Source organism: Desmodus rotundus, chromosome 3, assembly GCF_022682495.2.
Source record: "Desmodus rotundus isolate HL8 chromosome 3, HLdesRot8A.1, whole genome shotgun sequence".
In the NCBI taxonomy this organism is placed as follows: Eukaryota; Metazoa; Chordata; class Mammalia; order Chiroptera; family Phyllostomidae; genus Desmodus; species Desmodus rotundus.
In genome coordinates, this window is record NC_071389.1 from 103,025,534 (window position 1) to 103,038,131 (window position 12,598).

The 12,598-nt window shown below is 39.1% G+C and overlaps 1 protein-coding gene across 1 annotated transcript in view; it reads left to right on the forward strand.

Annotated features, from left to right (window-relative positions):
* RNF17 (ring finger protein 17) overlaps positions 1–12,598 on the forward strand; it is a 161,136-nt gene that overhangs the window by 108,554 nt on the left and 39,984 nt on the right. Inside the window, exons 21-24 of the mRNA XM_024580800.3 lie at positions 53–280; positions 2,889–3,039; positions 3,192–3,310; positions 12,042–12,132. Of these exons, the coding sequence (XP_024436568.2) occupies positions 53–280; positions 2,889–3,039; positions 3,192–3,310; positions 12,042–12,132 (589 nt within the window). The remainder of the gene's footprint in view (positions 1–52; positions 281–2,888; positions 3,040–3,191; positions 3,311–12,041; positions 12,133–12,598) is intronic.

Below are 12,598 nucleotides of genomic sequence, written 5' to 3' on the forward strand. Positions count from 1 at the left end.
AAAGATATTTTTCAAAGTAATCTTTTTGCTAATGGGTTTTGTTATTTTTCAGATACACTATCAAAGATAATTCCAAAAAATATACTGAAGTGTGGGATCCTTCTCCAGAAGAAATTATTTCAAAGGAAGTAAACAGCTTAAATTCTGTGTCTGCAAAATCTCTACCTAATGAGAATCTTCAGTCTCTTTATGATAAGGAACTTCCTGTGCATATCTGTAATGTAATATCTCCTGAGAAGATTTATGTTCAGTGGTTATTAACGGAAAACTTACTTAATAGGTATTAGATATAAAGAAAACATATATTGCATATGGTTTTATTCTTTTTTAATATATTGTTTCAAAAACATCATAAATGTAGAATTTTAAAAGTAGCAACATTATTTCAGCTAAATGGTCTACTTTTAACTAGTTAAAAGTATATAAAATAGTATCTTTACTGGTTATTTCACTTTATTAGGATTTGTTCATTCTACAGATGCTTACTGAGCAGCTATTATTTGACAGCCAGTGTTTTAGGTCTTGGGTTACAGGGGTAAAAACATGGACAAGTCTTTGCTGTCATGGAGCTTAAATTCTAGTAGAGGAAGAAACAGTGAACAAAGGAAGTATTTAGTATAGCAGATGCTGATAAGTAGAGAAAAATAAAGCTGGTAGGTAGGAGGACAATTTTAGGATGATCAAGGAAGACCTCACACAGACAGTAACATTTTAAATGGATCCTGAAGGAGGGGAGGGCATAAGCCATAAGAATATCTGGGGGAATTTCATCTCAGGCAAAGGGAAGAGCTAGTTTGAAGAACCTACAATGGAAGTAGGCTGAGTAGTCAAGGAAGAACAAGGCATTCAGTTGGGCTGGAGTAGAATGAATAAGGGAAGACAGTAGAAGACATGTGGTCAGAGGATTTTATATCATAAGAAAAGGTTCAGAAACTTAAAATAGGACTTCTGGCCAAGATGGAGGCGTAGGTATACACACTGTGCCTCCTCGCACAGCCAAAAGAAGGACAACAATTTAAAAACAAAAAACAACCAGAACTGACAGAAAATCGAACTGTATGGAAGTCCAACAACCAAGGAGTTAAAGAAGAAACATTCATCCAGACCTGTAGGAGGGGTACAGATGGGGCAGCCGGGTGGAGAGGACTCGTGGCAAGGTGGTGGCTGGTGGACCCAGCGAGGAGGCGGCTAGTGGAGCAGGCAGTCCCACAATTATGTGCAGATAAACCGGGAGGAACAACTGGGGAGCAAGGCAGACTGCCCAACCCAGGGCTCCAGTGTGGGGAAATAAAGCCTCAAACCTCTGATTGAAAACACCTGTGGGGGTTGAGGTGGCAGAGGGAGAAACTCCCATCCTCACAGGAGAGTTCATTGGAGAGACCCACAGGGTCCTAGAGTGTACACAAACCCACCCACCCAGGAATCAGCACCAGAAGGGCCCAATTTGCTTATGGGTAGTGGGGGAAGTGACTGAAAACTGGCAGAGAGTCGAGCAAGCGGCATTGTTCCCTCTCATACCCCTCCCCTACACACAGCGTCACAAAGCAGCAACATGGGTTGCCCTGCCCTGGTGAACACCTAAGGCTCCACCCTCTATACAGAACAGGCCTGACAAGACAAAATAAAATGGCCCAAATGAAAGAACAGACCAAAGCTCCAGAAATGATACAGCTAAGCAATGAAGAGATAGCCAACCTATCAGATGCACAGTTCAAAACACTGGTAATTAGGATGCTCACAGAATTGGTTGAATATGGTCGCAAATGAGATGAAAAAATGAAGGCTGTGCTGAGTGAAATAAAGGAAAATGTACAGGGAACCAATAGTGATGGGAAGGAAACTGGGACTCAAAGCAACAATGTGGAACAAAAGGAAGAAAGAAACATTCAACCAGAACAGAATGAAGAAACAAGAGTTCAAAAAAATGAGAGGCTTAGGAACCTCCAGGACATCTTTAAACCTTCCAACATCTGAATTATAGGGGTGCCAGAAATAGAAGAGGAAGAACAAAAAATTGAAAACTTATTTGAACAAATGATGAAGGAGAACTTCCTTAATCTGGCAAAGGCAATAGACTTCCAGGAAGTCCAGGAAGCTCAAAGAGTCCCAAAGGAGCGGGACCCAAGGCGGAACACACCAAGGCACATCATAATTACATTCCCCAAGATGAAACAGAAGGAGAGAATCTTAGAAGCTGCAAGAGAAAAAGACACAGTTACCTACAAAGGAGTTCCCATAAGACTGTCAGCTGATTTCTCCAAAGAGACCTTACAGGCAAGAAGGGGCTGGCAAGAAGTATTCCAAGTCATGAAAGGCAAGTACCTACATCCAAGATTACTGTATCCAGCAAACCTATCATTTAGAATGGGAGGGCAGATAAAATGCTTCTCAGATAAGGTCAAGTTAAAGGAGTTCATCTCATCAAGCCCTTCTTATGTGAAATGTTAAAGGGATTTATGTGAGAAAAAGATTAAAATATGAACAGTAAAATGACAGTAAACTCACAGTTATTAACAACCCCACCTAAAGGAAAAACAAAACAAACTAAGTAAACAACTAGAACAGGAACAGAACCACAGAAATGGAGTTCACATGGAGGGTTATCAACAGGAGAGTGGGAGAGGGAGAGAGGGGGAAAAGGTACAGAGAATAAGGAGCATAAATGGTAGGTAGAAAATAGGGTGAGGTTAAGAATAGTATAGGAAATGTACAAGCTAAAGAACTTGTATGTAAGACCTGTGGACATGAACTAAAAGGGGGGGATGAGGGTGGGAGGGGGTGTACAGGGCAGAGAAGAATAAAGAGGGGAAAATGGGACAACTGTAATAGCATAATCAATAAAATATATTATGGAAAAAGAAAGTTAAAATATTTTTTTCCTTACATAGTTTAGAAGAAAAGATGGTAGCTGCTTATGAAAATTCAAAATGGGAACCTGTTAAATGGGAAAATGATATGCACTGTGCTGTTAAGATTCCAGATAACAATCTGTGGCGAAGAGGCCAGATCATCAGAATGGTTACAGACACATTAGTAGAGGTAAATGCAGAGTTAAAAATATAGTCATGAAAGTGAATGTATTTTGTATTTTTATCCTGGATTTATTTAATCTAATTTTTATTAAGCTTTTCATTTGCAAAAATATTTTGAAGTGTTTCCTTTCCATTGAATTAAAGTTATTGTTTTCTTAGGTCTTGCTATATGACGTGGGTGTTGAACTAGTAGTGAATGTTAACTGTTTGCGAGAACTTCAGGAAAACCTAAAGACAATGGGACGATTATCTTTGGAGTGCTCTCTTGTTGATATAAGGTAGTTTTTATCTGAGTAAATTTTCTCATTTTTGAATGTGATTTTAAATATTTTTCTTTGGGGATGGGTTCTTACCAGTTTCTATTTTGCTAATGTTTTCTGAAATTTTCATAAAATCTAGTTAATTTTAAGGTTTAAGAGGGAGCACATGAATTTTTGTGGTATTAAGGAAATAGAAGTAGATAAGTATGACAGGTATGTACATAGAATTCAAAATGTTAACTACAAAAAAACTTGAGGAACAGAGGCATGTAGAAATAAAATGTATTTCACAAGCATAGGATTGCATGGAAAGCTAAAAATGTGTAAATTACCAAAACAACTGAATTAGAGAGGATTCTGGGAAAATGGCTTGGCATGGTTTTTGAGTCTACTAGAATCCTACCAAAAACACAGAGAACTTTGATAGCAAAATTTAAAAACTGCACAGTCAACATCTGCAACAAAAGTAGGCAAATACAAGCAGATGTGGCACACAGAAACCAACCTGTATGATGTCAGCAGTTGTATGAGAACATCTGGAGAGAAAGCTGAGTAGGCTGCTCACACAGCTCAGAAGGAATTGGAACAGCGTTTCACTAGGGCAGGCAGGCCAGCAACCTGAACTGAGAAGGGAGTGATACAGGAGACTTTGTATCTGAACGCGAGAGACCTGTTTATAATGCACCAATGCCATGGAAGCTCTCAGCCATCTCATTTCTCACCCAGGACTCCACACTGAGGAGAGACTGCTGGGATAAGAGCCTGATTTGAGCAAGACATTAAATGGGGCAAAGAAAAGCACAGAATATCAAGTGTGAGGCCACATTTTTGGTCACTTTGAGAAAACAACAAAGGAGAGCCATGAAGCTAGAAAAACAGTATGATCTACCCCTTTCTCCTAAAAGCACAGGAAATTTTATTTCACTTAAAATATGAGCAAAAGCAAGGGTTACAGTTGAATTCCATGCAAATTATTAAGAGAAAGAAGAATAAGGAGCCAAATACTGTCTCCATAGGCAGTGTAAATCCCCCAGAAAAGCATAGTCACAATAAACTGTAAATCCAGTATTGCAAACCAAAAAAAAAAATTTGTAAGTTATAGACACTGTGGAGAACAGTATAAAACAATTAGAAAAACTCACAAATAAGATTTATTACAGAAAAAGGAAGCTTTGAAAAAAGAGATAACACTCAAGAAGGAATTAGAAATAAGAGAGAATCTTACAGAAGTGTAGACTAAACTAGAAAAACACAAAAGCAAATGCACAATAAACAATGCCTTAATAGAAATACAAGATAAGATAGATTTTTTAATTTAAAAAAATTAAAAGGATTGAAAAGAAGACAACAGATATCTAAAATAGACCAAAAAAATAAAAAGGCTCAACACACATGCAACAGGAATTTCAAAGAAGAAAACTAAAATAGAACAAAATAGGTTAGGGAGAGAAGATGGCAGCGAGATAGGTGGGAGTGGAGTTAACTTACCCTTGCACCTGGGTGAAACACCTACCCATTCTACTGAGAAACAAAGCGAACAGCCAAAAGCAGCCCAGCATTTATGACGATAGGAGACCAAAAAGTACAGAGGACACTGAGAAAACAGAAGGTAAAGGGATTGCTTCAAGACAAAAAGGTCCCTGGGATCAACACGGGGACCAGGGCGGCTACAGCCCCAGGCCCACCCGTGCGGGGCCTGCTGCAGGACTCCTGGGAGAGAGCCAGGTTAACAGCCCCCTCTGCTGCCAAACAAGGCCTGAGCAACACTGTGAGAGACCTGGTTGCCTGAAGTCACAGGGAGGGGAATAAGGACGAAGTGGAAAACCCAGGGAGACCGCAGGCGCTGGCCAAGGAGAGTTGAAAGTTGGGCTGCCTGAGATCCTGACCTGGACAGCCCCTGGCCTAGCTGGAGAGGGGAGCTGTGTGAGAGGTCAGGCCCTTCCTTGTATGGAGGGAGCCACAGGATGAGCAGGAGGATTTTTCCCAAAAAGAAAAAGACCCTCTGGGGCACTTTCGGGAATTCCCCTGCAGCAACAGCTCCAGTCTCCTCTCCACCCCACCACCCATCAGGGGACTGTGTGCACCTCATCTCGGAGGGAGCTGAAACTACAGGCACCACCCGGGGCAGGTTGCCCAGCAACCGGGAGTGTGCCCAGCAATGGGGAGTGTGCCCATCCACAAGGGAGTGATCGCACCTCATCTCAGAAAGAGCTGAGACTACAGGCATCACCAGGGGGAGGGTGCCCTCCCACCAGGGAGTATGTGCACCTCATTTCAGAGGGAGCTGAGACTACAGGCCACCACCTGGGGCAGGGTGCCCAGCAACCAGGAGTGTGCCCAGCTACCTGGGATGCCCCGCACCTCATCTCAGAGGGAGCTGAGACTACAGGAACCACCCGGGGGAGGGTGCCCAGCTAATGGGAGTGTCTGCACCTCATCTTGGAGGTAACTGAGACCACAGGAACCAGGGAGAGTGCTAATCAAGGAAGGCTCTGCACACACAGCCATAGCCCTGAGAAGGCCTACCATAAAAGAGTGGGTAGAAGCTGGGAACACCAGGACTCCTCCTGGAAGAGGAAACCAACGAACAAAGGAATCACCAACAGATAACAACAGAAGAAACTGAAGGAGGGAGTGGAAGTCACACTAACTCAACCCAGGACCTATCTGGAGATACAACTAAATAGTGAGAACAAACAACTGAACAAGAGCAAGAGAAAAGCCTCAAAACCTTGTAACACAGAAGAACCAGCTCCAACACAACCTGCCCGCACCTGCACAACAGAAGCCAAGAGGTGGGGGACAGATTGACCCTCAGATAACCAGCTGGTGCAAAGACCCACCAAAGAAAGACCCAACAAGAATCGAAAACCAAAGACATACACAGTGCCAACAGAAACCACAGCCCAAAATCAGTAAGATCAGGAAATCAAGGAGACTGTACACAAAATCTCACAGATATTCTACCACAGAAGTTTATGCCAAAAACTCAGGGGGTCAGAACAGAGTGACTTAAGAAGCAGAGGCTAACAGGAAGATCTCACAAACAATGGGAAGACAAAGAAACAATCCCCACATAAAAGGAAAGGGGGAACTCTCAGAAACAACGCTAAATCAAAAAGAGGTAAGTCAACTATCAGATGATGAGTTCAAGGAATTGGTTATGAGGAAGCTTAATGAGCTCACACAGAATTACCAAAAACTACAGGGAAACTACAATGAACTCACTGCAAACTGTATCAACATGAAAAAGGAAATAGAAAATATCAACAAAGGCCAAGAGAAAATGAAGAATACAATTTCTGAATTGAAGAACACAGTAGAAGGAATCAAAAGCAGGCTTGATGAAGCAGAGGACCGGATCAGCCAACTGGAGGACAAGGTAGAAAAAAACACCCAGAATGAGCAAGAAAAGGAAAAGAGGCTCAGAACGAATGAAGAGGGATTAAGGGAAATGCAGAACAACATGAAACATAATAATATCCTTATAATAGGGATACCAGAAGGAGAAGAGGAAGAGCAAGGGATAGAAAACCTGTTTGAAAAAGTAATGATGGAAAATTTCCCTACTCTGATGAGAGAAAAAGTCACACAAATCCAGGAAACACAGAGAGTCCCAATAAAGAGGAACCCAAAGAGGCCCACTGCAAGACACATCATAATTAAAACGGCAAAATTCCAAGACAAAGAGAGGATCTTAAAGACAGCAAGGCGAAAAAAAGGAAGTAACAGTCAAGGGAGGCCCGATAAAGTTAGCAACTGACTTCTCAATGGAAATGCTCCAAGCCAGAAGAGAATGGCAAAAAATATTCCAAGTAATGAGAACCAGAGGACTGCAACCAAGACTACTTTACCCAGCAAGGCTCTCAAATAAGATACAAGGCCAAATAAGGAGTTTCCCAGACAAAAGAAGTCTAAAAGAATACACCTCCACCAAACCAGCTTTGCAACAGATGCTAAAGGGGCTGCTGTAAGAAAAGGAAGGAAAAGAGAAAGAGAGGGAAGAACACAGGTACAAAGAATTGGTAATGAATAAATACATATCAGTAATAACCTTAAATGAAAATGGATTAAATGCTCCAATCAAAAGACATAGAATAGGTGAATGGATAAGAAAACATGACCCACACATATGCTGCCTACAAGAGACCCACCTCAGGACAGAAGACCTACACAGACTGAAAGTGAAGGGCTGGAAACAAATATTCCAAGCAAATAGACAGGAAAAAAAGCAGAGGTAGCAATACAAATATCAGACAAAATAGACTTCAAAAGAAGGGCCGTAAAGAGAGACCCAGATGGTCACTTCATAATACTGAAAGGAAGAATCCACCAAGAGGACATAAACATTGTAAATATATATGCTCCCAACATAGGAGCACCCAAATACATAAAGAAAATCTTGGAGGACTTCAAGAAGATATTGACAGCAACACAATTATAGTAGGAGACTTTAATACCCCACTGTGAAAGATGGACAGATCTTGCAAAGAAAATACCAACAAATATTTTGTGGCATTGAACAAGGCCTTGGATGAAATGGACTTTACTGATATATATAGAGCTTTTCATCCCAAAGAAGCAAAATACACATTCTTTTCAAGTGTACATGGAACATTTTCAAAGATAGACCACATGATAGGACACAAAACAAGCCTCAACAAATTCAAGAAAATTGAAATCATATCAAGCATTTTCTCTGACCATAAGGGACTGAAACTAGAAACAAATCTCAAGGAAAAAACCCCAAAACACTAAAAAACCTGAAGATTGAATAGCATGCTATTAAACAATGAATGGGTGAAAAATGAGATCAGAAGAGAAATCAAAAAGTTTCTGGAAAGAAATGAAAATGAACTCACAACAATCCAAAACCTATGGGAGACAGCAAAGGCAGTCCTGAGAAGGAAGTTCATAGTGATACAGGCCTACCTAAAAAGAATAGAAAGAGCTCAAATAAACAACCTAACCATACACCTACAAGAACTCGAGGAACAACAACAAAGACAACCCAGAGCAAGTAGAAGGAAGGAAATAACGAAGATCAGAGCAGAATTAAATGACATAGAGACTAAAAGCAGAATTGTAAGGATCAACGAATCCAGGAGCTGATTCGTTGAAAAGATAAACAAAATCGACAAGCTGTTAAGCAGGCTCATCAAGAAAAAAAGAGAGAGGACCCAAATAAACACAATCAGGAAGGAAAGAGGAGAGACTACAACGGATACCACTGAGATACAAAGGATTGTAAGAAATTACTACGAAGAAGTATATGCCAAAAAATGTGAAATCCTAGATGAAATGGACAAGTTTCTATAAAAATATAACCTTCCAAAACTCAATTAGGAAGAAGCACAAAGCCTGAACACACCAGTAACGCCTGGTGAAATTGAAACAGTAATCAAAAAGCTTCCGACACACAAAAGCCCTGGACCAGATGGTTTCACAGGAGAATTCTACAGAGCATTTAAGGGGGAGCTAACCCCCATCCTCCACAGATTATTTCAAAAAATCCAAGAAGATGGAAGACTCCCAAACTCATTTTACGAAGCCAACATTATCATAATCCCAAAACCAGATAAAGACACAACGAAGAAAGAAAACTTCAGGCCAATATTCCTGATGAACATAGATGCTAAAATCCTCAACAAAATATTGGCGAACTGCATCCAGTAATATGTTAAAAAGATCATACACCATGATCAAGTGGGATTCATCCCAGGGATGCAAGGATGGTACAATATTTGCAATTCAATAAACATAATACACCACATAAACGAAAACAAAGACAATAACTACTTGATCATATCAATAGATGTGGAAAAAGCATTTGATAAGGTACAGCACCCATTTCTGATAAAAAAAAAAAAAAAAACCCTCAACAAAGTGGGAATAGAGGGAGCATTCCTCAACATCATAAAGGCCATATATGAGAGACCTACAGCCAACATCATACTCAATGGGCAAAAACTTAGAGCTTTCCCACTAAGGTCAGGAACAAGACAAGCATGCCCTCTCTACCACTCCTGTTCAACATAGTATTGGAAGTCCTAGCCACAGCAATCAGACAAGAAAAAGAAATAAAAGGCATCCAAATTGGAAAGGAGAAAGCAAGACTGTCATTGTTTGAAGATGACATGATAGTGTTCATAGAAAATCTTATAGACTCCACTAAAAAACTACCGACATAATAAGTGAATTGGGCAAAACAATGGGATACAAAGTCAATATTCAGAAATCAAACGCATTTTTGTACACCAACAATGAAAGTGCTGAAATAGAAATGAGGAAAAAAACCCCATTTGATATAGCAACAAGAAAAATAAAGTACCTAGGAATCAACCTAACCAAGGAGGTAAAAGACCTGTACTCAGAAAACTACACAACACTGAAGAAAGAAAGGAAGGAAGACACAAACAAATGGAAGCATGTACCATACTCAGGGATTGGAAGAATTAACATGATCAAAATGGCCATACTACCCAAAGCAACTTATAGACTCAATGCAATCCCTATTAAAGTGCCTACGACAAATTTCACAGATATAGAGCATACATTTCACAAATTTATATGGAACCATAAACGACCCCGAATAGCTGCAGCAATTTTGAGAAAGAAGAACAAAGCAGGAGGGATCACAATACCTGATATCAAACTGTATTACAAGGCCACTGTAATCAAAACAGCCTGGTACTGGCATAAAAACAGGCACATAGACCAATGGAAGAGAATAGAGAGCCCAGAAATAAACCCAAGTCTACGGTCAATTAATATTTGACAAAGGAGGCAGGAGCATAAAATGGAGCAAAAACAGCCTCTTCAACAAATGGTGTTGGGAGATCTGGACAGCTACATTCAAAACAATGAAACTTGATCACCAACTTACATCATATACAAAAATAAATTCAAGATGGATAAAAGACTTAAATATAAGTCGTAACACCATAAAATTCGTAGAGGAAAACATTTATACTAGTCCTAATAAATGGACATTCAAGACCTGCTTGAAAACTTCCAGTGCAATGGAAACTATTCCTCAAGGGAACTTGCTAGTAGCTCCTTATCCTGCATTGAAGTTTGTCTCCTCATGTCTTCCACACATCCTCATTTTACCTCAGAACAAACCTCTAGACTCTGCTAACCATCAGATATGGAAAGGTGGATATCACATTCCACTAAGGCTTCTTTTTTCTTCCAGGCTCTTACATTTTGTCAAATAATCCTAAAATAACATGATTATTCCTGCTTTCCTTCTCTAAATGTTTTCTGGTTTAAGTTGGAAGAATTCAGGTGTATTCTGAGCAGATCTCACTAAAACTATAAATGTGATTTTGTTCATTACATTTGGTTAGCATTGCATGTTTGAATTTGTATTTTGTGGAGGTGAGTCAAGTTGAATTTCTTAAGCAGTTTTCATTGAACTTGCGTTGAGTTTGTGAATATTAGTTAAAAACCCAGTGCTATGAGCTGCATGTAACTCCATTCAATGTAGTATAGAAAAGCATCTAAGTACATCAGTCTGTATTCATTTGTTGACTCTATCAGAATAATCATGCCCTATCTACTCTGAAGAAGGAGATATCACCAGTTGAAACAAATCAGAATTTACAGCCGAAGACCCAGCACTGACCTGGAGGGAGGACAGGCTGTGATGTCCTCACATAGGCTTTCCACTTAGGGCTTCCGTAGGAGTGACACCTGCTGTTCTGCACTGGAGCTTATTAGGAAACTATAGCTTTTTACACACTGAAATCATTATTTTTTTTTCCCACCAAAATATAGAGTTTTACGTTTATTCCTGTCAGATTTCATCTACTTGGTTTTGAAATTCAAATTCCATTATTTAACATCTAGGCTGTCCCTTCTGATTCATTATCTGGAAATTTGAAAGCATATTTCTATGTCAGAGGTTGTAGTTTCCAGTTTGTGGGCCAATTCCAGGTAAACAAGCACCATGTATCTGGCCTACAGAAAGTTTTTAAAATTTTGAACATTAATCAACATTTTCTTAAAAACCAGTAGGTACCATATAAATATTTGAATTTCTAGCTCTGTTGACAAAAATCAGAATATCTGGTTACTGAAGTAACAGTGTTGCTAAAGCTAATTGGCCTTCCCTCCAGAGGTTCAAGAGTCACTAGCTATTGCTGGGTCTTAGCTACTATTCATCGTGGAGTATGGGATATAATTTCAAATGTGGGAAGCAGCTCCATCTTCAATTAAAGCTGGGTGGGAGGATAATTTCCTTGTGCTTGATGTGTTACCCACAGTTATCCACCGTGCAAAGAAGCTCTAGTTGGGGATTGTCTTATATTTTCTCCCTAACTTGAAGTAAATCCATTTAGCCAACTGTTGTTATTTGGCTGACAACATATACATACATGTACGTGTGAACATTTTTCAGATATGGGCACAAATAGGAGTATTACAGGTCTGTTCACAAAGCTAAAAGATCCCTAAAAGACCCCAAAGACCTTTTCAACATTACTCTAAAAATCTTAATGAGCCATTTAACGTTACAGGTTTAGCCAGCTTCTTTTTATCATACCTACAAGGATCTCATCATTTAAATAGAGGGGTGAATAAAAGGCTATGAAATGGGGAATAATATTGTGGAAATAATAAAAGCCATGTTGAAATTAATTTCTCACTACCTATGTAGTTGATTCAAATATATATGTATATGGTGATTGTTTTATATTTATATGTCCTATGCTCTTTGTTATAAAACAAGTTATTATTTTTTTAGACCAACTGGTGGGAGTGACAAGTGGACAGCGACAGCTTGTGACTGTCTTTCATTGTATCTAACAGGAGCTGTAGCAACCATAATTTTGCAGGTGTGCATTGGTATTTCAATAGAAATGTACTGATTATTTCATTGACGTTTTTATAATTCCATTTATTTTCTTGTTGACAAAATAACAGCAAACTGATTTTTTTCTGAACTTTTTTGGTCTTATTTCAAGTTAAAACCTGTTTGATAATATATGTAATATAAATGATCATATGAATGAATCAAAACATTTCTAAAGTAATATTCTTGAGTTGATAACTTGCATGTTACAAAACAAAATATATGTATGCTAGAGTGTATTTCCGAAGCCTTTTTATATTCTTTCAAACTGGAAACTTAACTGGGCTTCTAATGAAGTCATAGTAACTGTTTGTCATAAAAAGTGTCTGTGATTATGGATTTGAGAAGAGGATATATATGGGATATGTCTTTCTAGAACATTTAAGGATATTCTTTGCCTCCTTTACCTTTTTCTAATTTAATACATTTTATTGCATTAATGACTAGAA